Here is a 25,818-nt window from a genome sequence, read left to right as displayed (position 1 = left end):
AGCTTATGTTAAATTTTCAATGTATTCGTGTAAGTAGTTTAGGCGCTAGGGGAGATTATTGTGTTACTGTCATTTCAGTGTTCACTAGTATTTCTCCATGTAAGCAATAGCTCTATATGGAGCGATGGTTGAATGAATGAAAAAGCTCCTATTCGGGTTGCCTTGCTTTAAGACTTGTGTGTTGATTTAAGCCTTTATAGATATTGTGCTTGCCTTGTTTTAAAGCTCCCCACCAAACCAAGAGACTCTCAAAGACGCCTACATCCTTGTCGGTTCCGCTTGTGCCCGCTTCGAAGTATCGGCCGTCACAAGCCCCGACCCTGCACTCGTTACTAACGATTGCCTCATTGAGATACATTTGGTCCGTGTTGCTGTGTGCCCACGAACCTCTCTCACTCTAGGCTTGCGTTCTTGTTTCTAAAAGATAAGAGCGCGCCGCACGATCCGGTGTCAAACCACTCGGACCGTGACACTAAGACATGTCAAATACAAAGTCATTTAGATACAGCCACCTAGTAGTCCACACGTGCATGATGGCTCGCTGACGAAGCTTAAACTTTATTAGCTGATTTTTTATGACGTCATTCTTTTTTTTATGAATGTCGTGCCGACTGCCGAGTATGAATGTCGTGCATTGTTTTAAAATTCCTACAAAAATTGTACTCTCTAATTCCATGCCTTACATTACTTGGCCTTTTTTTTTCCTTCCAAACTAATGTAATAATTCATTATTTAATAACGTAGGCAAGATACCTTCCTTTTTTAAGGGCCTATTCTCAGAACTGAGCTGAACTGAACTGAACTGAACTGAATTTCAACGTAAGAGAACAGGCCCTAAGTGTTTGTTTTTCTAATTAAACGTCTTAATATATCTATCTTTATTTTATGTACAATTACCTACATACCCCCCCACTTCATACATACTACCTTCGTTACAGGTTATGTGCAACGATTAGACATTTTCCCTCTCTGCTTTATGTCAAATCGTTACACGTAGTCTATAACGGAGGTAGTATTAATATACTCCGTACTAAACTTCTCTTAATACCTTCTAAGTTGGTACCTACATGTACTGATAAAGAAATAATTGTATAACCAACAAAATAAAGCATTTTCATTATATCTCCACTAAAAAACAAAATATTGTACTCTTCGTGATTATCTCAATGTACTTCACGCATAATTTTATACTTCATTCATTTGCATTAAAACTCGTAAAAGATGAAAAATATAATACACACTTAATAAAGGATTCGAGAGAGTATGTTTTTATGTTTAAGTAATACTTCATATATCAATATTCATCTAACTATTGCTGTTTTTCCAAATTTGGACTCCTTCACAAGGAATACTATTCAATTAGTACCCCTCACCTTTTTTTTTTTTTTTTGGATAGGCCAGGGTCATATACTCATGTGACATCTAAGGTCATATAATTAAACAAGTTAGACTTAAGGGAAATACAAGTATAAACAAGATTTTTCTCCTTTCAATAAGTTAGGTTTATGTTTAAATTCTAAAAAAAACAACATAAATATAAATTCCAAACAGAGAAAGTATATTCAATAATTTCAAAGTTGGGAATTGAAAGCTTTAAAGGGGAACCACTCATCAATATAGTTAAAGTATGAATTGTACAAGAATGCGATGGCTTAAGTTGACTAGTGAAGTTGGGTTAGCACGGTGGTAGGAGAAAAGGCACACTCATCAAACTATAGAAAATTCGATTTAGTGGGACTACAATGCATTATATTATATTGGCTTTATAACATAAGCTAAGATTATCATGAAAATAAAGAAATGTATTTGGATCTCTCAACAATTCTTCATGCATGTCACTATTAACGGTGGCAGGTAAGATTAAAGAAACCAAAAAATAAATCTCACTAACACTTTTCCTATCTCTTTTGTCTATGCTTGTTTTTTACCCATTATTGTCGTTTTCAATTAGAAAATTTGAAGTTTTTGATGATGAGTTAGGTTTGAATAATTTCTTTTTGGTTATGTGTTTATTACTCCGTACTATTGTATCTTTTAAAAGATAATGTTTTTATTTTCCTTATAATTTTCTCGTTTAACTAGTCAATCCCTATAAATCGAAAAGAATTAACACAAATATTAGTTTACGTCTTAAAAGACAAAATTATTGTGTTCGTCTATAGTATAATAGAAGAGGACATAAACTCATACAAAATGAGCAAATTGTCATGTGCATTGTAATAATACTCACTCACAAGTTGACCAATTGATCATAGTTAATTAGTTACTTGCTCACATTATGGGAATGAAAAGAGTGAGGTGCACAACGTTGACCGATGAAGGTAGAGACGTGGCCAACGTGGAGACGTGGAGTGCATGTGAAGTGTGAATAAATAATTATGTGTTGCATTACAAAACACTTATCTAACATTAAAGTCAAAATTAAAACATAGTTTCCTAAGTAATACAAATAGATTTGTGTCACAATAAGAGAAATAGGATAATACGAGTAATAAAATTAACACTAGTTGCCCATTCTAGCTTTAGAATTCTTCTTTTGGATCGTGGATGCCAACGATTACATTGTCTCAAATTCTTCAGTTTTAGAATGTATGGTTGACTTATTTCAAAGCTTATACAGAGTATGAAGATGTACATAAATCTTATAATAGACCAAGAAGCTATGTTCCATTTTAATTTTATTTTTTTTAAAAAAGGTAATATTAGAATTTAGAAAGCTATTTACTACTATGTAAAGTCATGAGTTACAGTACCAATTTTACCATGTATGTGTCGTCAAATAGTTATGTTATGAAGTAAGCTATGCTTGATCTAGTGATAAGGATTATACCTTCTAACCTTGAGTTTAGGGATTCTATTCTTGGCTTCCTGCTAAAAATACTTTAAGAATGGGGATCATCTACCCTTCCCTCCACACTCTCAAAATGTCTAATCTATACAATGTTATGCATTAATACCTCATTTAGTTAGTGATAGTTTTGTCATTTCTCCATCTAATAATCTTTTTTAATTTCAATTCTATTATCTCTTTTGAAGCATTAGGACGAAATTCCCCTCTTGATAAGAGTTACATACTAGTATATATCATAAATGTCTTAGCTCCTCAAAACTTTATTTTTTTAAGAACCTCTATTATTGAATAGATACGTCCATTTTTCATAAAGCCATGTATAGTTAAGTAGTTATTATACACGCACAAAATTATCTAGGAGAAACTAACAGATTCATACAAGGAGACTTTTTGGCAAGATTGCAGGTAAAAAATAACGGATTCAAAAACATTATTGTATCAAGTGGAGTTACAATCAATTATAGGGTTATGATTTATGAATGGGGGAAACTGTCAATTTTGTTTTATAAAAAAATCAAAAAAAATGCAAATCTAGAGAAATCCACTATTTATATTTTAATTCAATGGGCTCAAGTGACCCCATTTTGATGTATATGTGACTCTGCCGATAACGAATCCAGAAGTAATGCAATAGGGGCCAAAATCAAGTTTATAGATTTGTATGGAGCCAATTAGTCAATTTTGTTTTAAAAAATTGAAATAATGCAAATCTATGGTAAAATATCAACTACTATTCTATTATTATAATAAATGGAGGAGAGACAAAGGAGAATAGCCTAAAAGTCCACTACTAGTACTCAAAGTAAGGTTTTAAGCTAAAATCAATTGACAATAAGAAGAGTAGTCCGCTTGGGTTATTAGTCAAAATCTCTTGTTTTATTTTTCGATTTGGAACAAATCATACACACACTTACAATTAACAATCTCCCCATTAAATGTGAGTTTACACGCTCTTCCTCTTTGTACAAAAATGCACCCAGACCCTACAGAGCCTAGCTTTACACTCACATATGAGTCTTATCGACTTAAGGCCTAGCACAGACAGTGTCTAACATATATGCGATCAAACCTAGATTTTGACATATATTAGATTGTTAGACATATTGTTCTCCTACGGAACTCAAATGATCATGATCTAACGAACCTCACATATCATATACATAAACCATAGACGAATATATAAAGTACTCCGAATAATAGATTGCGGACTGAAGCGAATATCCAATTTAAGCATTAAGTGTCGCTTGCAAATTTGACTCGTGCCACGTACAACTGTAGTACCATGAAAGTTGTAACCCCCTCCGTCCGTTCTGATTGAACAACCTTGCCCGACTTGGTGTGCCAACGAAAAGTCTGAAACTCCAACTCAAATGTACAACTAAGTAGCTTCCCTTGTTCGCCCTGTCTTATCAGGGTGAATTCAAGCAACATGTAGGACGATAACGAGCAAAACATATTCCAAGTCCAATAATCCAATTCAAGGTTATGATTTATGAAAAAGTATGGTCAATGTCTCTAAAATTTGACTTTAAAAGTTATAATAGGGCAATTTTTAAGAGACAGAAGTATGATTTATGATATAGCCGGCCTTATCAAATTACATAAAAGTTTGTGAGAGAGGAACCGAAATCAAAGTAAATAGAACCAAACCATCTGTTTCATTGCATGACATTTAATGAAGATCATCTACCATATTTGGTATTTTCTCCTTGAATGAAACTTAAACAAACTCCATCAAAAAAATAATTTCCTTTAAATTAATTATGTGTTGAAAAAATAAGAGCCTTTTCTTAAGCTCACCAACCCGCTCACCTACTCCCTTGTCACTCTTCTGATTCACCACACAACCACGTCAATCCTCTCCTACCCATATAACTCTCACTCACTCACTTAACTACAACACTCACCGTTTTCTTTAACGGCGTTTATTATAAACGCCGTTAAGTCAACTCAACTATGGTTCCTCTTCCTCTCTTTCCCGAACCTCCCACCCACCCACCCACCCCCACTTTCCCTTCTTCTCACGCGCCTTTTTTCTCTCACCTAACTAACCCCCTTTATTATTTTGTTTTTTTTTTATATCCTAAGTTCCATCATAATTAATTTTTTCATCAAATTTGGTCCCACATAACATTAATCCTCTCTATAAATAACGTTCCATCTACTCATCTCACATTTCAATTCAACCCAACTTTTCATTTGTTTGTTCATTCTCATTTAAAAAAAAACAAAGTCGTAGTAATATTTTGGTGGTCTGGGGCAAAAAGAAAGGAGAGAAAGATGGATCTCCTTCTACTCCAGAAGGCATTGTATGCTATATTCTTCGCAATAATAGTTGCGATTGTGATCTCAAAGTTAAAAGGTAGGAAGTTCAAGCTTCCACCCGGCCCAATCCCAGTTCCCATTTTCGGGAACTGGTTACAGGTCGGGGATGACTTGAACCACAAGAACCTCACCGGTCTTGCCAAGAAATTCGGTGACATTTTTCTATTGAGAATGGGTCAAAGAAACTTAGTCGTTGTTTCTTCCCCCGAATTAGCCAAAGATGTTCTCCACACCCAAGGTGTTGAGTTCGGGTCACGAACCCGAAACGTCGTGTTCGACATCTTCACTGGGAAGGGTCAAGACATGGTGTTCACCGTATACGGCGAACACTGGAGGAAGATGAGGAGGATAATGACGGTACCCTTTTTCACAAACAAGGTGGTTCAGCAATACAGATTCGGGTGGGAGGCCGAGGCCGCAGCCGTTGTCGAGGATGTAAAGAAGAATCCAGAAGCTTCCACCAATGGTATTGTGTTAAGGAAACGGCTACAATTGATGATGTACAATAATATGTACAGAATTATGTTTGATCGAAGATTCGAGGGTGAAGACGATGAATTGTTTAACAAGCTTAAGGCGTTGAATGGGGAGAGGAGTCGTTTGGCTCAAAGCTTTGAGTATAATTATGGTGATTTTATCCCAATTTTGAGACCTTTTCTTAGGGGTTATTTGAAGTTGTGTAAACAAGTTAAGGACAAGAGGTTGCAGCTTTTTAAGGATTACTTTGTTGATGAACGCAAGTATGTTTCTCTCAACCTATTCTTTAATTGCTTTCTTTCGGTTTCATTTTTATTATGACTGTTTAATTGATTTTGTTTGTTGGGATTAACATTAATTGGACCAATATTGTTGGTTGATTAAATTTGACTTTTACTCCGTTGCAAATAATATGAAACAGAGGTTGTAATTAGTCGGCTCTTTATTTATTTTTATTTAATTGATTAAAAGAGTGTTTTCAACTTAACTAAATGCTCGAGTTGAGGAAAACATGCTACACCATATCTCTTTATCTTAATTTATTTTTACGGAAGGATTAATATTTTTGGTAGGGAAATCATTATCTTATAATTAGAAGCTAAACGAGCTCGGTTTTTTTTTTATTAGTCAGAGTTTAATAGATCTAGTTTTGTACAAGTGTCTCTGACTGATAGCAGTAGACAAATATTACCGTCCTAGAATTTAACCTTTTAGTGACAGAGATGTTACATGTGGCCGAGTATATCTGATCTGTCTTTTGGATTTTAGTACCAAAATTTTAGAACTTACCATTACATTTGTAATTTACGTTAGTAGTCGTTATTTTCAATGGACATGACATCATAGCTGATGAAACTTGGTGATTTTTTTTTTAAAATAAAATATCATACTCCGTAAAAGAGGAGTCATAATGTAGAATTTGATATTTAGCCTTCTAAGTTAACACATATTCAGTCATTTTGTGTGTAAATTGAGTTATAACAGAGTTTGATCTCGATCTCAAATTCTCAAACCCGGATCCTTAAGACTTTAACTAAATAAAATTTACCTACTAATAAATTAATAAAAACAAAAGTGACTAGGATGAGTAATATGAACATATTAGAATTTAACTTTTAAATAAAATTCAACATTAGCATTAACATTAATAATAAAACACCTTTACAAGTTGAATGACCCTAAATTTATAAAGATGGATTAAAATGACATTTTCATGACTTTTTAGTGTAATATAAGAACAAATTGCCTAAATTGAAAATGTGCATATGCTCACCTAATAATGAACAAGATTCGTCTCATAATGCCGCCCACATGATAAATACGGGGTATATTCACTATTTTGTGATGGCTAGGTAGAGGCGGCGGTACATGTGAGGAAAATGTTTAGTTGTGCCTAAAAACAAATAAGTTCCAATCACTACACTAAGTGGCTAAAAAATCTCACGAAATAACGCTAAATATATGGTATAGTTGAGTGTATAATGAAAATAGTCTTTTTAATAAAGGTAAAATGTTGGCAAAAGTCTAGTTTTTCTTACGCTCATTTTCTTTATATACGTGGAGTCGTGGATGACATTTTTAGAAGTGAAATTATTTGTTAACTTCTATGAATTACAATTGAATCATAATTTCTCTAGGACAAAAATTAACTTCAATAATGAATGAATGAATTAATTAAATCAAAATTTATTGTTACATTTCAGGAAACTAGCAAGTACAAAGGCACCAAGCAACAATGACCTTAAATGTGCCATTGATCACATTCTGGAAGCACAAGAAAAGGGAGAAATCAATGAAGACAATGTCCTTTACATTGTTGAGAACATCAACGTTGCCGGTAAGTAATGAACCTATAATTCATTCTCGTGAAGGATTTTCTAATGTTTTTTTTCTTCACATTAAAATTGATTGGCACACGTAGTACACACGTCTGTTACTTATAAACATGACAAATGTCGTACATGCGTCTAAGGGGCCGGAGTGTGTACTGTCTAGAGGGAAGGCAATCCCCCGATTACAAGTTAGAATATTTTGGCAATAGTACGCTTATCATTGATATCGTAGGAGCCCACAACAAGTTGAGTTTGGCACGGGTTGACAAATTCAACGATGTTGGGATTGGGTTGATTTGACCCAATCCCCCAAGTTTGGTGGTGAATTTTTAGCTCACCTACTGGCTGCTACACTCCTCCTGTCGTTATTGTGAATCATGATGCCGATACCTTAACTTTTTCCTTTTAAAGTTTGTAGTTGATCTATCCTATTCCTCATCTTTTCATCTTTCCAACAATTTGAGATAATATTATAAATAGTGAATTGGTACTCCAACAATAATGATAAAGTTATAAAGTTGATTTTAACTTTTAATGACTTAAAACAGGTTGGGCGTCTTTTGTTTTACGGGGGGTCTTATACAGTTATAGTTTCTACAATACTCCATGTTACCTTAGTTTATTTTAAAATCTCGCAATTTTCATTTTGAATTGTAGCTTGTGATTTTTGGGATTGTTTGCTCTCTAATTTTTTTCTTAACTACTCCAAATTCCACCTTTTTACAATTTTCTTTCTTTTCAAATTTCATTTTTCCACTCTCTTACTTATTAATGATCATAGATCACGTTGTAATAGATCAATAACACCAGTAGAGTGTAACCATTAAAATAAAACAAATGGTTGTACCAAGTGTAATTAAAATAAAACAAGTAAGCGTACAAAGTCTACAATTCTTATGATAGTCATTTTCGGATATTGGTGTATAATATTGTGAATGATCTAGCATGTAAAAGTAGACACCATTGTATGACTTACCAACTCCTATCACTAAAAAAAAAATTAAGAATAGTGGAGCTACCAACCCCACTGAAAATGATAGAGGTGGCTTTTGATAAATACTTTATTATAAATTTATAATATAATGTTCAATTGGTCATATACTATGTTTGGGTGCAATTCTATATTGGTACATGTTTGAATGTTACTAATTAAATTGAAATTTGAATATGTGCAGCTATTGAGACAACATTGTGGTCAATTGAATGGGGAATAGCCGAGTTGGTGAACCACCCAGAGATCCAGAGGAAGCTAAGGGACGAGCTAGACACCGTATTAGGCAAGGGTAACCAAATAACCGAGCCAGACATGCACAAGTTGCCATACCTAAACGCGGTGATCAAGGAGACCCTAAGGCTACGTATGGCCATACCCCTCCTCGTCCCCCACATGAACTTGCACGATGCCAAGCTAGGCAGCTATGACATTCCTGCCGAGAGCAAGATCCTAGTGAACGCGTGGTGGTTGGCTAACAACCCCGCACACTGGAAGAACCCTGAGGAGTACAGGCCCGAGAGGTTCTTAGAGGAGGAGTCTAAGGTTGAGGCCAATGGAAACGACTTTAGGTTCCTTCCCTTTGGAGTTGGCCGTAGGAGTTGCCCTGGCATCATCCTTGCCCTCCCTATTCTAGGCATTACTATTGGTCGTTTGGTCCAAAACTTCGAGCTTTTGCCACCACCCGGTCAGTCTAAGCTCGACACCTCCGAGAAAGGTGGTCAATTCAGTCTGCACATCCTTAAGCACTCAACAATCGTACTTAAGCCAAGGAACTAAATATAACCAACTTCTTGCAAAATAATCTTTTTGCTCTGATCTTTTTTTATTTTTATCTCTGTACTTTCACAGCTGAATTCGACTTTCGATCTCAGAACGTTTCAATCTCTCTTCTTTGATTTTGGCACTCTTGTTTTGTTAATTAGTCCAAGTGCTGTTTTTATTTATTTTTATTTTGAATTACAGAATGTGTAATGTGACAAGAACAAGAATTTTCAAGCATAAAAACATTATTATAGTTTATGCGATTGTATACCTTTCTATATGGCTCCTTAATTATAATCTCTGCTTCAAAAACTCTTACTGGGCTTTCTTTGTTTCTTCATAGAGTGCAATTCAACATTTTGCAAACTTCCTTTTATAGCAAAAAGGTTGCAGATTTGGTTTAAGATCAGAATATTTTTCATTCCAATTTCTGTCACTGGTAAGTGTCCTTGTCCATAATAGAATTTGTTTGAGTAAATTTTAAACCAATAATGCAACCTTAAGGATGCGTTCTTTTTACATACTTGAAACATATTTATTCTGAACATATATAACTTATCTAAATTACATTTTAGCCCTATTCTCTTCAGCTTATTTTCAATTCAGTTCAGTTCTTAATTTCTGACCCTTAATATTATATAGACCATAAACGGATGAATTTTTTTACTACGTATTTATTATTTATTTTTACTTATTACTCCGCCTGAAATCCTAATTAATTCCCAACAACATACTATCACCCATTTTAGCAATTAAAGCTTTCGAATTCCCTCAAAAAAAAAAGAAAAAAAAAAATTAATAAAATTAAAGCTTTCAAATCACATACAGAGTACTTGTTATTGGTTTAGAAGCCCAACCTACATCACCATATTTTTTAATATTCAAACAGATAAAGTTTATACCATGCATACAACAATTGGCCATTTAATACCAACAAGTAGTTTAATGGACCATAAGTAATTTATGATTGTATTAAAAGTGTTTAAATAATACTGATAAAATACAATCCTCACCCCTATTTTTCTCTCCAAAATGCATGTACATATCCTCTTGCATTAATATGTGCCCCTCTCCTACCCCCACATTCTTTCTATCTCTTTATCTAATCCTCTCTATTTCACTCATATAGCTAAATAGCACACACACTCACTTAATTATATCAATTAACATATACATGCTAGATGGGCTACGAATCCAAACTCGGAATTTATTTGTACGGACTCTTTTTCCCTAAGCCTTTACACTTTGGCGGAAATTGATTTAATATAGACATGCTTATTTGGCTTCAAAATAAAAATCAATTAATACATACATTTACAATAAAACGTACATTTGAAGTATTTTACCCTAATATGAGTTGTATGTTAATATATAATCTCATAACAAGGTCACTCAGCTCATCGCCAATAAGTCATCACCCTCCTCTCTAGATTCTCATCCATCTACGTACTACTTAACTTGTACATTATCTTTCCTTTCTTTCCCACCATTACTTTTTGTGTTGCACAACAATCATTTTTGTCTAATGATTGAAAGAGTAAAGGGGAGACAAATTAATAATGGACCATCTTCTAGTATAGGGTGGTGGTTGACCATGTCAAGATCAAAATTAATTTACTTGATCACTAAAGTTCTAGACAAGAGAATTGAAATGTTAAGAGATCGAGTAGAGGATGAGCTTAGCTAGGTTATTAGTTTTGGATGTGGGTTGTGAGCTCACGATGTTGCTAATATAGGGCTAGTCCATTCGAGTGTATGACATTAAACTTGATTTGGTACAAAACTAAAGATTCATGTGGTTTTTTGTTTCAAAAAAAAAAAAAAAAAAAAAAAAAAAAAAAAAGATTCGTGTGGTTTTTAGATATATAAAATTTTTAATCGGATCACCATATACCTCGTATATTTGATAACAAATCATCCATTGTAGTCCTTGTCAACAAATTGTGATGTAAACTACACATATATGTGGTGGTACTCCGTACTTCCGTAGGCTCTTTGGTGCAGCACTATAGCTGGTTGAGTGATGCTCCGATCCTATGGTGGTGGCTTTAAGTAGGTTTGATATGATCATACCGCCGGTTCAGTGTGTTTCTGGTGTGGCTAGCCGCACGGTGTGGCAAGGTGCCACATAAGTAACCCCCTGAAGTAACCCTCGGAGTAACCCCTGTCTAGTAACCCCTGAAGTAACCCGGCCTTGAAGTAACTTCTCTAGTAACTCCTGAATTAACCCCTGTTTAGTAACCCTTGAAGTAACCCCTAAAGTAACCCCTCTATTAACCCTTGAAGTAACCCCTATCTAGTAACCCCCGAAGTAACTCCTAAAGTAACCCATGTCCGACCTAGTAACCCCTAACCGGATCGAGTATTCCTTGGCCGAATCTAGTAACCTCAGGCCGAATCTAGTAACCCCTGACCTACCCATCAATTCCACCGCTAAAGCCGCCACGAAACCACCAATTCCAACCACCACAACAATCAACCACCACCCATTCCATCCAAAATTACCAGAAGAAACTAACTTAATGTTAGAGATATCGGAAAATATATGTGTGATATATTTTCTGTAGATATCATTTAAGAGAATAATATATTTAATTAGGATATTTATGTTAAGATATTATTTTGAGAATATATCTTTAGGGTTTATGGTTAGAATCTTTTAGGAAGATTGTTTCCTATCTTATGAGCTTAGGTTTTGTATAAATAATCAATCTATTGATGAATAATAATCAAGCCATTCTATTCTATTTCTCTCTAATTTGTCATGGTAATCCCCCAGTGGGATAAACCATAATAATAGTATTTTTTTTATTTAAAAAAAAAAAAAAAAAAAACCTTTCGTGAGTGAATGGAAGGCATTTCATGCGTGGCTTTTCTAAGCATTGATATCAAAATAAAGTTGTTGGTGTGTCTTTGACTCTCAAAGATGACAAAAATAAAAAACAAAAAAAAAAAAAAAAAAATTCGGCTCTCTTGTGTCGTGAGACAAGAAATTGGTTATCCTTGTGTCGTGAGACAAGATTTGTGAGTTGATTCGATCATGATTTTGCTCCTTTGAATATGAGTGTGGTTTACTCTGAAAAACCAAATATTTGAGTGAGGTTTACTCTGAAAGACCAAGAGATTTGAGTGTGGTTTACTCTGAAAGACCAATAAAAGATTTGAGTGTGGTTTACTCTGAAAAACCAATATTTGATTGGAGCTCGGTTTTGCTCTGGAAACACCAAAAATTGTTATTTGCAGGTTCGAAAAGAATGACGTTCCTGCTTGATTGATTGATGACTGATGAGTTCGAAAAGATGAACGTTCTCATCATTGAAAAAGAAGAAAAAATTGAAGGCGACATCACAAGAGTGTGCATCTCGGCTTCAACAAAGTGAAGAATTTCCAATCGCAACGTTCGTGTTACTGCCGTTACGATTGCGGGAGGGTGTTAGAGATATCGGAAAATATATGTGTGATATATTTTCCGTAGATATCATTTAAGAGAATAGTATATTTAATTAGGATATTTATGTTAAGATATTATTTTGAGAATATATCTTTAGGGTTTATGGTTAGACGTATATCTTTTAGGAAGATTGTTTCCTATCTTATGAGCTTAGGTTTTGTATAAATACTCAACCTATTGATAAATAATAATCAAGCCATTCTATTCTATTTCTCTCTAATTTGTCACTTAATAAATAATAACCAAATAATTAAAAAGAAAAGGATCAAAACAAGTTTCTGAGTTTGAAATCAACGACGACGATCAAATCTGGGTAACTATAAATCAATGCTTTTAAACGTAATTTAATTTAATGTGCCTGCCACAAAAAAATACAATTAAAGAAATGGACTAAATTATTTCACAATGTTACTGTAAATAATTGGCCAAACCAATGCTATTATCGATGGGTTGGTTTGGAGCTTTGAGGACCTTCGACAATGGCAAACACGAAGATGGTGATTTATATCTAGGTTGGTTAGGGGGCTTCGAGAACCTTCGACAACGACGAACAAGAAGACGACGACGGCGTAAATCAGTGCTCCGGCGGAAGACGACGGTTAGAGATAGAAAGTTTGAAAGAGAAGATGAGGAGAGAGGAGAGAGAGAAATTTTATTTTTATTTTAAAAAAAAAAGGAGAGAGGAGAGATAGAAATTTTATTTTTATTTAAAAAAAAAAAAATTGTGGCTAGTCACACGGTGTGGCCAACAACATATGAAAGTTTGTGCATACTTATAAATATACGTACCCTATTAACTCACATCACATTTATTTTTCTATTATTAGAATAATAACAATAAATAACTCAACTAAAGTGATAAGTAATGCTATAACTAATAATATGGGACAATGAAAATAATGAAAAATTGCTAAAACTTTTATTTATCATGCCATAATTCATTTACTTGTAAAAAATAATCTTTATTACAATACTAGGATTATATTATACACAATGCAATCACACTTTCATTGCCAACTTAATTATAAATGAAATGAAGTTTTTTTTTTTTTTTTGATAATCTAATTGAAGTATATTGTTGGTTAAAGTTATAGAAATGGTATCCAAACTTTAAATTGAATTCCGTCTACATATTTCGCACTTTATGACTTTAAAAAAAGAAAAAATCTATTCAATTTCCCTGTATCTATTAGAGGAAGGCCGTTTTTTTTTTTTTGGGGGGGGGGGGGGTGAAGCCGTGGGGCAAGCCCAAAAAGGAATTATGCAATAGAACTTTCAACTTTCTCAAATAATAGTATAGTGTATCTACAATTCTACGCTAATCTTACTTTTTGAGAAAGTTTTATTAGTGAGATAGACAATTATTATTGGAGAAGTTTTTGAATTTTTAGACGGCAGGTCAAATTCGGGTATTGAAAATTTGGAAAGTTGTTAAAGATTTTGGGTTTTAAAATTTTATCTAGATATCCTCATTTTTTTTTCGAATGAGGTACAAACTACAAAGACCAAGAAATAAAAAACAAACAAAGAAACACCTATTCCGCAAGTATTATCTATGTAAAAGGAATGTACTGAGCTCAAAGCTCTAATTAGTCGTCAAGGTTGGGAGGTTAGGTTGGGTCATTGCTATAGAGAAGCCAATATGGTGTCAGATTGGCTTGCTATCTATGGTATCCCTTTGGAGTAGCGGATGATTATGATTGAGGCGATCTCGAAAGATTTTCTTGCCGTTTTATTGGAGGATCTAAGAGGTGTCTCTCGGGCTCGGATAATTCCAACGATGATAGTTTAGCTAGCTAGTTTTACTTAAGTTTTTGTTTTTGCATTTTGTTTGTGTGTTTCTTTAGTTGTTTGCGGTGTGTTTCTTCTTTTTAGGGGCTTGCACCAAAAAAAAAGAAAAAAAAAAAGAAAAAAAAAGAAAGAAAGAAATGCACTAAGCTCAAACATATATACGTAGGGTCTGTTCACATTTACTTAATTCCAGTTCAGTTTAGTTTAGTTCAGCTCCATTCAGTTCAGTTTAGCTCTTAATTTCCCTCTCTCATAAAATATTCATTTCAGCTCAGTTCAGTTCAGCTCCAATCAGTTCAGTTCAGTAAATATGAACAGGCTCTTATATAGTATGTATATTTTTTTTAATCTAATTTGAGTGTATTGCTATATGTATTAATGTATTATGTTAAATTTTGACTCGAAATCTAGTAGGGCTGACTTTGAACAATTATATATCTCAAACTACAACTGATTTTGAGTTGATTCAAGTTGGAGGTGATAGCTTTGTTCAAGAGCTTTCCAACGATAGATCATATTACCAATTCCAATAAGAAACGAGAAAGTTATGACCGTTTTACAAAAACCTGACGAAGCTGGAAATTTGCAACGAGGCTGCGAGCTATAGCTCTATGCGAGTGAGCTATAGCTCGGCCCTATGAGGACTTGCGGCAGGCATAAGCTAGCTGCCGAGCTATAGCTCAGTAGTTAGGTTATTCTAGGATAATTTATGGAATATTTCCTAAAATTATTTCTTTTCTATGACGGCTATTTGAGTATACTTGGGGAACAATCTTAGGGTTTTATTAGGGTTTTCTTGTGTTATAAAAGGACCCTTTAGTTGATCAATTAGATCATACTTTTCGAGCCATTAGATTTAAGACTCCTTGTATTATTCTCTTGTTTCTTTCTCCATTATAGTGAAGAAGCTCTCGAATCCCCCACCCGTGGATATAAGTCTATTTTGACCGAACCACGTAAATCCTAGTGTTCTTTGTTTATCTTCTTTATTGTTTTTCTCGTCCTTAATTTCATTGATTTGTTCCGCATTAATCAAACACAAGTACACCCTTATTTCCTAACATATTATGTGCCCAATATTAATGATACAAAATCAACAAATGCATTCATGCCGAAATATATACTATGGCGGTGTACCTTTATTAAGTTCAAATGGGGCACAATTGCATAAACAATGACTACGTCACATGGACTGGCTATTTGTTGTCTTTCAACCTAATACCATTTTCTTATAATGGAGACTCCGTAATATTTTTCTTAATTATTTTGTTACGGTGACAAGATTATATATTTTATTTAGTAACATGTTATAAATCAATAATAAAACATACGGCAAAGTATAAGACAAGAATTTGTGCGTTTCAAGTTTTACCTAACTTGTTATTCACATGACACATATTTTAGCACATGAAACAACATAATTTACATAAATTCAAAAACTACCAAAAAATATGTTTCATATGTACCTTGTACTTGTAATTAAAAGTATGTGTGTGTTATACATATTTTAAACATATCTACTGTTTCGGATGAAAACAATCGAATCTCGGAAGATCCTTTTATCTTGAGGGAACTTGGTCTCGGTCCGAACGACGCAGGAGCCGAGGGTTTCCTGCACAACAAATACACGTAAACTAGCCTCGGGGGGGACGCCGAGGAAGGCCCCTCCGATGCTTAAGTCAGTATATTAGAGAGAGAAAGCTGTGCAAGAGTTTAGTTGCTTGAGGCTTTATTGTCTTACCAAGAATTGACCAAATTGTTGGCTTTTATACCTTGGCTAATGAAGGAGGCGGATTGGGCCCGGAAGTCAGTTGGGCTGGGCCAAGCTGATTGGGCCGTTGACTGACCTTGACATGGCTTTGAGGATGTTGATTTTTGACTTTAGCACATTTGGAGAGTTGAACCTTAACCTTGGGCTTTTAATTGGATCATTCAGTGACCAGGCCCAATTGGACTAAATTGGACCCAAACAACTTGCCCCCCAGACCCGATTTGGAAGGATGACGGGTCGGGTTTGATTTAATCAGAAAAGGAGGGAAGTGAATGATTTGTTAATCCAAAAATGTGAATTTAAACCATAATTAACCCATGATTAATGAGATAACAACAGTTAATGTGGATAATTGCGGAAGTTGGACGGGTAGTGGGCGATTTAACTGCAAGGTCGTGTGTTTAACGGTTACTTAGTGGGGTGCTTGAGAGAAATTGAAACGCAGACTCCTTGAATTCCCATTTCTGGAGATATAAATAGAGGCGCGTCTTCTCTCCCCACTCATTCATCAACACAAACCCAGAATTCTCAAGAACGCTCAAGAGCCCGCATCAAAACTTCGCAAATTCCCCGAGCATTAAGCTTAGAAGCTGAGACTTGTCACTACCAATTCGTAAATCGGCGGCTTTTGCTTCAGATCAAGGTAAATTCCTTTGATTTTATTTCATTTTTCTTCGACTTTGCACTCTTTCCCCTTTTTCGACTTTTTCCTTCGAAATTCGTCAATGGTGAGGGGAGTTAGAGGTGGAGCCCGTGCTCCAAGAAGAGCAAGGCTAATCCCCGATCCCAGGGACAGGATTGGGACCTGGAATGGACGAAGGACAGAGTCTGACCCTGCTGAAGGGGTTAGGGCGACTCCCATTTCTTCGGCTCCTCCTCAGAGGGCTGAGGGGGTGAGCGCTTCAGGACGGGATGATGAAGTTCCCGCTGTCCTTTGGGATATCCTCCCAGGGTTTTCAGAGTGGGAGGATGCCGAAGTAGCTTCGGCCATGATAAAGAACCGCCCCTACTCATGGTGGGTGGAGAATGCTGATCAGTACCGGTTTGCCGAGCAAATTGAGTTGCATTACGGCATCCTTGAAGCCGATGGGTATTGGTGCCGAATGCCCACGGCCTCCGATAGAATCCACCGTCCACCCCCGGGGTATGTGGGGGTGTACACAAGACAACTCCAGTACGGGCTGAGGTTCCCTTTGGACGTATTCGTCCGAGACTTGCTGATCCATTACAACATTTCCCTGTGCCAGCTGACCCCCACCAGCATCCGAAGGGTAATGACGTACTTATGGGTCTGCAAATTCTTCAGGTACGTGCCGAACCTGCATTGCTTCAAAAGGCTCCATCGGCTAGTGCCAAACATTCAAAGTGGGCACGGATGCCATGGCTCTGGGTGGTATCGGATTGAGTCTCGGCCCCCGTTCCTAACCATGTGGCCGAACGACTCTTCAGACAAGGACTGGAGAGGTCAATGGATTTGGGTTAGGGCACCCACGGAGCCGAGCCACCCTTACGTTTTCAGCGCTCCCCGGTATCTTGCCGAGCCGGATCCTGATATGGGAAGTTTAGGTCCTCCCGAAGATAGCGGGCCAGACCCGAACCTTAATCAGCAGAACATCTTCGGCAAGCTGCCGAACCGGGGAGGCAGCGGCCGAATGCAGCATATCCCGGAGACTTGGCTCCCCGATACGCACTATGTTTTCCAAGAGAATATGCTGGCAGCTGTCGGCCTCAGCCGAAAGTTTAGGGATGGTAATCTTCTTCGGCTGGGGCCGAGGCCTTTTAATTATCTCTTTTCTTCTTTCATTTTGCTTTCTTGTGATGTGCCGAACTAACTGAATTGACTTCTCCCCTTTTCTTTTTCAGAACGGGACGAGACCAACGTCGGCATTGATTACGCTCGCCTTGGCGTCAACCGAGAACGAGTCGTAACTGATCGGGCTCCCCCTATCACTGAACCAAGGCGCCGAGAGGTTCACCTAGACTCTTCCCACTTCCAAATTGAGGCTGTTGCTCTGTATCAGAGGCAGAAGCCTTGGTGGAAGAAGAGAGATCCCTTGTTTCAGCTGCTGGAAGAAGAAGCTGAAGCTGCCCGTACAGCCGAAGAGGTTGCACGGGTTATTGAAGCTTGTGAAGGTGGAGAAGGGTCCTCCAGAGTTGCTGAAGAAGCTGCGGCTAGGGCAGCTGAAGAAGACGAGGCTTTGCTGAAGACCTCGGTGAGCCTTTAGACTTAACTTTGTCTTTCTTCTTTTTTTTTTTTTTTTTTTTTTTTTTTCATTCTTCCCCCTGCCTGCCCTTTACAGTCTGAAGAGAGCAGCAGACACAGGGAAGGGAAAGCCCCTGTTCGTCCCGAAGACCAAGTACAAGAAGGGTCTTCAGACTCGGGTATGGACGAGCAGCCGCTTCAGAAGAGGCGCCGAAGAATGGCCATCATCGGCCCCGCATGACTTTCAGCGGAGGCCGATGACCATCGGCGTTGAAATAAGGGAACCCGAGGAAGGCAATGGATCGCCGAGGGTTCCCCGGCCACCGCCTCAATCACCCCCAAGGGCCTCTCCGCCACCCCCCGAGATGGAGGTGGATCAGAGAACTCCCAAACCTAAGGGAGAGGTTCTAGAAGAAGCTCGAGAGAGTGCCGCCGAGGACAAGGATGGAGACGCCGTGATGCCCAGTGCTGAGGGTTTCACGGCGGACATTGCCAGAGAGGTTGGGGCCTTCGTCCTCACACCTGAAGAAGAAGAGGTCACAATAATTGACTCTTCTGAGAAGGAGGAGGACGTTGAGCCACCCAAAGCTAAAGAGGCTCCATCGTCATCCTTCCCTTCCTTCCAGACGCTGCAGTCTGGAGAAATGGGTTTCTCGGCCCCCCGAATTCCAGTCCCAGACCACATCTGGGACCTCATATGGGGTCAGAACCGAGAAGGTGCTGCAGCCTACTTCGGCGATTTTGCTGGCCTGTCCGAAGTAGATAGGGCAAGGATTTGGTCGCTGAAGGCCACTGCTGGGATGGGCGAATCCAGCAGATCAGTTCCTGACCCTGCCAGGTCCAACCAACTGCTGATGATGCAGGTAATTCTCCTTGCCTTGATTTCTTTCTGAACTCAACCTTTCAGCTATTATTTTTTACTTTTTTAACTTGTGCCCCTGTTTTCAGTTCGTGCACAATCAGACTCTCACTGTAGAGCTGATAGATTCCCTACAAGATAGGGTGGACGCTGCCGAGCACGATCAAAGGGTAGCCGAGGAAGAGCTAAAGCTTGCTAAGCTGAAGCAGGCAGCAGCTGAAGAGAAGCAGCAGAAGGCTGAGGAGTACGAGAAAAAGGCTGTTGAAGCCCTCCAGACCTTCTGCGACGCTATGGAGAAGGAAGTTTTTCCCCCACTGATGGAAGGGGAAAAATTCCTCCAAGAGCACCTGGGGGTGGACATCTCCAAGTTCAAGGCTGCTATCGAGAGCCGAATCCAAGAAGGAGCTGCTGCACAAGCTGAAGTGCAGCATCAGCTAGAATCTCTTGAAGCCAGCAGAATGGCTGCTGAAGAGATGCTCCAAGAGGCTGCTGCTGCTGCTGAAGCTCAAAGAGCTAAGCTACAAGAGGCTGAGGATCAGCTCACTGCCAAGAAGGAAGAAATGGTCCAAGTTCAGGCCGAGGCTTCCCGGGTTCAGCAAGAGTTTACCGAGCTGAAAGGCTCCTCCTCCAAGCTCGTCGATGAGCTGAAGAGATCCGAGGAAGACTTGGAGGAGACGAAGAAGAAGTTGGCCGATGCTGAGGCTCTACTCAAAGTCCGTATCTATACCCAAGAAGAGTATGAAATGGGTTTTAGAAACGGGTTCAGAGTGTGCCGAAGGGTCTGCCTTCATGCTGAGCCGAAGCTGGACTGGTCCAAATGTGCTGAATGGGTCCAAGATCCCGAAGACCCTCACATGAAGTATGCCACTCCAATCGAAGCTGAAATCCTTAAGGCTGAGGAAGCCGAGGAAGAAGCTGAGAGGATGGAGTTGGAGGCTGAGCAGAGGGAAAGGGAGGCTCGGCAGAGTGCAAAGCCTGCTTCTTCTGCTGCTGGAGCTGAGATCACCATTGGGCCCAATGAAGCTGATCAGTCTGATCCTCAGGCTGAAGCATAGGAACTCGGGCAGTCGTCTTCAGAATCTTGCGGTTCATCATGCGCTCAACTTTAGACTTGCCGCTTTCTGAATTTTTGCCTTTTGTTTTTTTTTGCTTCAGCTTGCCTTATCGTACAACAGCTTATTATATTTTTATTTTGCCTGTACGTATTTCGGCAGCTGTTACTTTCCGCTTGTGGGCGGCTGCCGACTATTTTTGTAATTCAACATTTTTATTTCAAAGTTCACTTTCTCAGCTTTCTTGTGTATTTTTTTTTTTTCTTCGCTTTACCAGTCTTCGCACTTTACTGCTTTCTTTGAATGATCTTTCAAATATTTGCTAAGTGCAGAACTTCGGCTAGCGAGAATCATTTCTGCTGAGACTTCTTTTTGCCGTTTGTACTCGGATGTTTTCAACTTGTGAAAAAACTGACATAAGTATCAAACTTCGGCTGAGCTGAAGGGTATTAGATCAGTTGTGCCATTTCTCTATTTCCCTCTGCCCCCCCAGAAATCTGAAGATGAGGTCTTCTGAATTCTGGAATGGCTGATAATTTTTCTCGGCTAAGCCGAGGATCTTTGAACACTTTGCTTTATTTTCTACATCTGTTTTTAAAGTACTGATTTCCCACCTGAGAGTTTTCACTCTAGAGATGGTACTCTTGTGACACTTTCTTCAATTCATCCAAGGGAACAACTATCCGAAACACCATGCCGGGGCAGCAGTTTATCTGAAGTACGAGGCATCATCATGCAATACTTCAGAGTTGCAACTACCACCCGGAACTGATTCATCCGAAGTACAAGGCATCACTATGCAATACTTCGGGGCTTTATCAGTTCCTATTTTTTAGGCTATGTTTCGGATAAGTCTATGGCCTTTTTGCCCAAAGGAACAGATTCTCCGAAGTACAAGGCATCACTATGCAATACTTCGGGCTTGTATCTTTTTTTGGCAGGTTTTACGGCTTGCCGAGGTACAAGGCATCATTATGCAATACCCCGGACAGCGCCGAATGAAACCTTGAATTTTTGAAAAACCGTAGAAAGCATAAAGACTTAAAGAATACACGCAATCTGAACGAATACTGGCTCGATGGCCTTTTTATAAACAAAATCAGTGTACTTACATAGATTGTACTATCCGAAGGATTTACACATAGTATTTTTTGAGCACATCGGCATTCCAATGGTTTTTCAGCTCGGTGCCATCCATTTGTTTGAGTCTGAAGGTACCGGGCTGAAGCTCTTGATAAATTTCATAAGGTCCCTCCCAAGATGCTGAGAGTTTGCCATGAATGCGACTTTTTTGAACAGCTGCAGCATTCCTCAAAACTAAATCCCCAACTCTGAGAGGTCGTTGATAGACTCTTCGGTTGTAGGACTTGCTCATTCTGAGCTTGTGTGCAGCCATCCTTTCTCGGGCTAGATCTCTAATCTCGTCAAGGAAGTCGAGGGACTCTTTCATGAGCTGCTCATTTTCCTCGGCTGAGAAGAGATTCACTCGTAGGCTTTCTGAGCCCACTTCCACTGGAAGCACTGCTTCGGATCCATACACCAGCTGAAAAGGTGAATGCCCCGTTGCCTCCTTCTCGGTTGTCCGGAGTGACCAGAGGGTTCCCGGAAGTTCCTCTACCCACTTGGACTTTTGATCCTCTACTCTTTTTCTGAGAGCGTTAAGGATCTGTTTATTTGCGGCTTCGGCTTGGCCATTACTCTGAGGGTGGCAAACCGCGGAGTAAGCCAATTTTATCCCGAATTGATCAGTGTATCGGCGCAAGGGCAGGTTGTCAAACTGTCTGCCGTGGTCGAACACAAAAACTTTTGGGATGCCGAACCGAGTTATTATGTTCTGCCAGATGAACTGTCTGACAGTTTGCTCAGATATGCTTGAAGCAGCTTCCGCTTCAATCCATTTGCTGAAATAGTCGATTCCGACTATCAGCCACTTTCTTTTGTATGGGGCCTCGGGAAAGGGTCCCAGAATATCCAACCCCCATTGTGCAAATGGAAGAGGATTAAGAATTGGCTGGAGATCTAGGCATGGCCGATGGATTACCGGTGCAAATTTTTGGCATTTCTCGCATTTTCTGACCATGTTCTTTGCATCCGAGATCATTGTAGGCCAAAAATACCCTGCCCTGAGAGCTTTGTGGGCTAAGGTTCTCCCTCCTATGTGGTTTCCGCAGATGCCGAGGTGAATCTCTCGGAGAATATAGTCGGCATCCGTTGGACCCACGCATTTCAACAATGGAGCGGAGAAGGATTTTCTGAGGAGTTGGCCGCCGAAGACGAGGAATCGTGAACTGATCCGCTTTATCTTGGAGGCCGAATTCCTATCCTCGGGGAGCTCGTCCCTGAGTTTATAAGCCAGGATGTCATCCATCCAGCTCGGCTCGAGTGCAGCGCAGCAGATTGATATTGCTTCGGCTACACTCTTTTCTCGGCGCACCTCCACATAGACAGAACGGCTTAACTCAGTCAGAGTTGAGCTTGCAAGTTTGGAGAGTGCGTCCGCTTGAGCATTTTGACCCCTTGGGATCAGCTCTACTTCGAAAGATCTCAGCTTCGCAATTGTCGATTTGATCCTTGTGAGGTAAGCTGCCATTGAAGGCTCTTTAGCCTCATACTCCCCCCGGATCTGATTGGCGACCAGCTGAGAATCTGTCTTGAGGTAGACATGCTCGGCTTCCAACGATATGCACAGGTCTAAGCCAGCAATGGCTGCTTCATATTCGGCCTCGTTGTTAGAGGCTTTGAATGAAAATTTTAGTGCATACTCGAAGGTTTTGCCTTCGGGAGAGGTAATGACGACCCCTGCCCCCGAACCGTTCACGGTGGAGGACCCATCCGTGAAGACGGTCCAGATTTTCCTCCTTGCATCCAGAGTCTCCTGATAGGAGCACTCGGCCAAGAAGTCTGCCAAGGCTTGCGCCTTGATGGCTGTTCTCGGCTGATAACCGATACTGAACTCGGTGAGCTCGAAAGCCCACTTTGCTAGTCTACCGGATTTTTCAACCTTGCCGAGGACTTTCTCTAACGGCTGATCAGTTAGAACCGCTATTTGATGAGAATCAAAATAGGGTCGCAACTTCCGAGCAGCCACCACCACTGCATAAGCCACTTTTTCTAACAATGGGTAGCGCGTCTCGGCATCCGTCAGGGTGTGGCTGACGAAATAGATCGGCTGTTGAACTTTTTCTTCTTCCCTTAGCAGCACCGCGCTTACCGTGGCTGGACTGACCGCCACGTATAAGTATAGGATGTCTCCTACGACTGGCCTTGCCAGTGTTGGGAGTTGAGCCAGGTGTTCACGGAGCTGCTGAAAGGCTGACTTTTGTTCGTCTCCCCATTCAATGCCTTTTGAATTTTGGAGCTTCAGCGCCTTGAAGAAAGGGAGCCCTTTGTCTGAGGCTCGTGAGATGAACCTGGACAAGGCAGCTATTCTCCCGGCTAGACGCTGAATATCCCTTTTTGTCTTCGGCTCGGGGAGGTCTAAAGCAGCTTGTACTTTGGCGGGGTTTGCATCAATCCCCCTCTTGCTGACCATGAAGCCGAGGAACTTGCCTGACTTCACGCCGAAGACACATTTCTTCGGATTCAGCTTCATTTTGTATTTTCTGAGGGTGGCGAAGGTTTCGGCTAGGTCCGTGACATGATCTTTTTCTTTTATGCTTTTGACGATTGAGTCGTCAACATAAACCTCCATGTTTCGGCCTTTTTGCTCGGCGAAAACCTGATCAACCAACCTCTGATATGTTGCCCCCGCATTTTTCAATCCGAAGGGCATCATTCTGTAATTGTACAACCCGGAACTTGTTATGAACGCTGTTTTAGCTCGGTCCTCGGGGTGCATGAAGATCTGATGGTATCCCGAGAATGCGTCCATGAAACTGAGCAGAGCATGCCCGCTTGTCGAGTCGACCAGTTGGTCGATCCTCGGCAGCGGATAGGAGTCCTTGGGACATGCCCTATTCAGGTCCGTGAAGTCAACGCACATCCTCCAGTTACCATTTGCCTTCTGAACCATTACAACATTGGCCAGCCACTCCGGATACTGACAGGGTTCAATGAACCCAGCATCTAGGAGCTTATCGACCTCAGCTGCGATGTTCTGGTTCTTTTCGGCGGAGTAGTTCCGCTTTTTCTGCTTAATGGGTCGACTGGAGGGGTCGACATTAAGCCTATGGGAGACGAAGTCCGGATCAATCCCGGGCATTTCTGCGGCTGAGAAGGCGAACACGTCTCCACTGGCCCGTAGGAGTTGGACGAGTGCCGCACGGGTGTTTGGCTCCAGTGACGACCCGATGCTAACACATCTGTTCGGATCTCCTACGGTCAGTTCTATTGACTCGGTCAGGTCATCCGTCTCCATGCTCTTAGAGTTGGATTCCTCGAATTCCGGCCTGCTATCAATATTAGCAGACTTTCCTGACCGCGGCTGGCCATCAGAGTCGTTCGGCTCTGAGGCGGAGTCAGCCTTTTGGCCCCCATCAGATTTCTCGTTGTCTGGGGCTTCATTAGCCGAAACGTCTGAGCCTCTCGGCTTTTTGGCGTTTCGGTCCCGGTGCTTTTCCTCCCCATCGCCACGGTCGCCTCGGCGAGACGTGGATGGCTTGAGGTGATTGCATCGGCGGGCTTCTTTTTGACTGCCCTTTATTTTCTCGGAGCGTCCCTCGTCTGAAACGTATATCATGATTTGATGATACGTGGAGACGACTCCTTGAATGCCGTGAATGAGGGGTCTCCCCATGATCACGTTGTATGCAGATGGAGCATCTACGACCAAAAATTCGGCCATGATATTCCTAGCTGCTCGGCCTTCGCCGATGGTGACAGGAAGTGTAATCTTCCCGTCAGGATACGATGAAGAGCCGTTGAATCCAGACACCGGGTAGGGTGCGGGGGCCAGGTGCTCGGCTCCCATCCTCAGCTGGTCGAACGCTCCTCGGAAGAGGATGTTCGCCCCGCTACCGCCGTCGACGAGGGTCCGCCAGACGTTGCGGTTGGCGATGCCCAGAATGATTACTAGTGGGTCATCGTGGGGGTATACCACCCCCTCACAGTCTTCGGCTGTGAACAGGATGTTCGGCGCCGGTGACTGGGACTGCCGAAGCTCAGCCTGATGAATCTGATGGGTTAGACCCCTCAGTTGGCGTTTGGCTGTGCCTCGCGAGATTCCCCCGGAAATAACTAGGATGTCGAGGGACTCCTTGCCCTGAGGTCCCTTATCCTTCTTCCGAGCGAAGTTGAGGTCCTGCCGAGAATCTTTTTCAGCTTTTTTCTCCTCGCGCCTGTCCGCGAGGTATTGGCTCAGGTACCCCTTGCGGACCAGATCCTCAATCTGGTCCTTCAGCTGGACGCAGTCCTCGGTGCGATGTCCGGGTGAGTCATGGAACTCGCACCACTGGTCCTTTCCCCTCGTCTGATGCCAGGGAGGCAACGGACGAGGTTTTTTGAATCTCCCC

General features: G+C 40.2%; 1 protein-coding gene across 1 annotated transcript; it reads left to right on the top strand.

Moving 5' to 3' along the window:
• The first annotated feature begins 5,131 nt into the window (after positions 1 to 5,131).
• On the top strand, positions 5,132 to 9,519 carry LOC110684225 (trans-cinnamate 4-monooxygenase-like). Its single transcript, XM_021860638.1, has 3 exons — positions 5,132 to 5,916; positions 7,357 to 7,490; positions 8,661 to 9,519. The coding sequence occupies exons 1-3, from the start codon at positions 5,132 to 5,134 to the stop codon at positions 9,254 to 9,256; spliced, it is 1,515 nt and encodes a 504-aa protein (XP_021716330.1). The 3' UTR covers positions 9,257 to 9,519.
• Positions 9,520 to 25,818: the final 16,299 nt, after the last annotated feature.

Source organism: Chenopodium quinoa, unplaced genomic scaffold (genome assembly GCF_001683475.1).
Source record: "Chenopodium quinoa cultivar QQ74 unplaced genomic scaffold, ASM168347v1, whole genome shotgun sequence".
Classification (NCBI taxonomy): Eukaryota; Viridiplantae; Streptophyta; class Magnoliopsida; order Caryophyllales; family Amaranthaceae; genus Chenopodium; species Chenopodium quinoa.
Note: the sequence above shows the minus strand (reverse complement) of the source record. Positions and strands in the feature narration are given on the sequence as shown.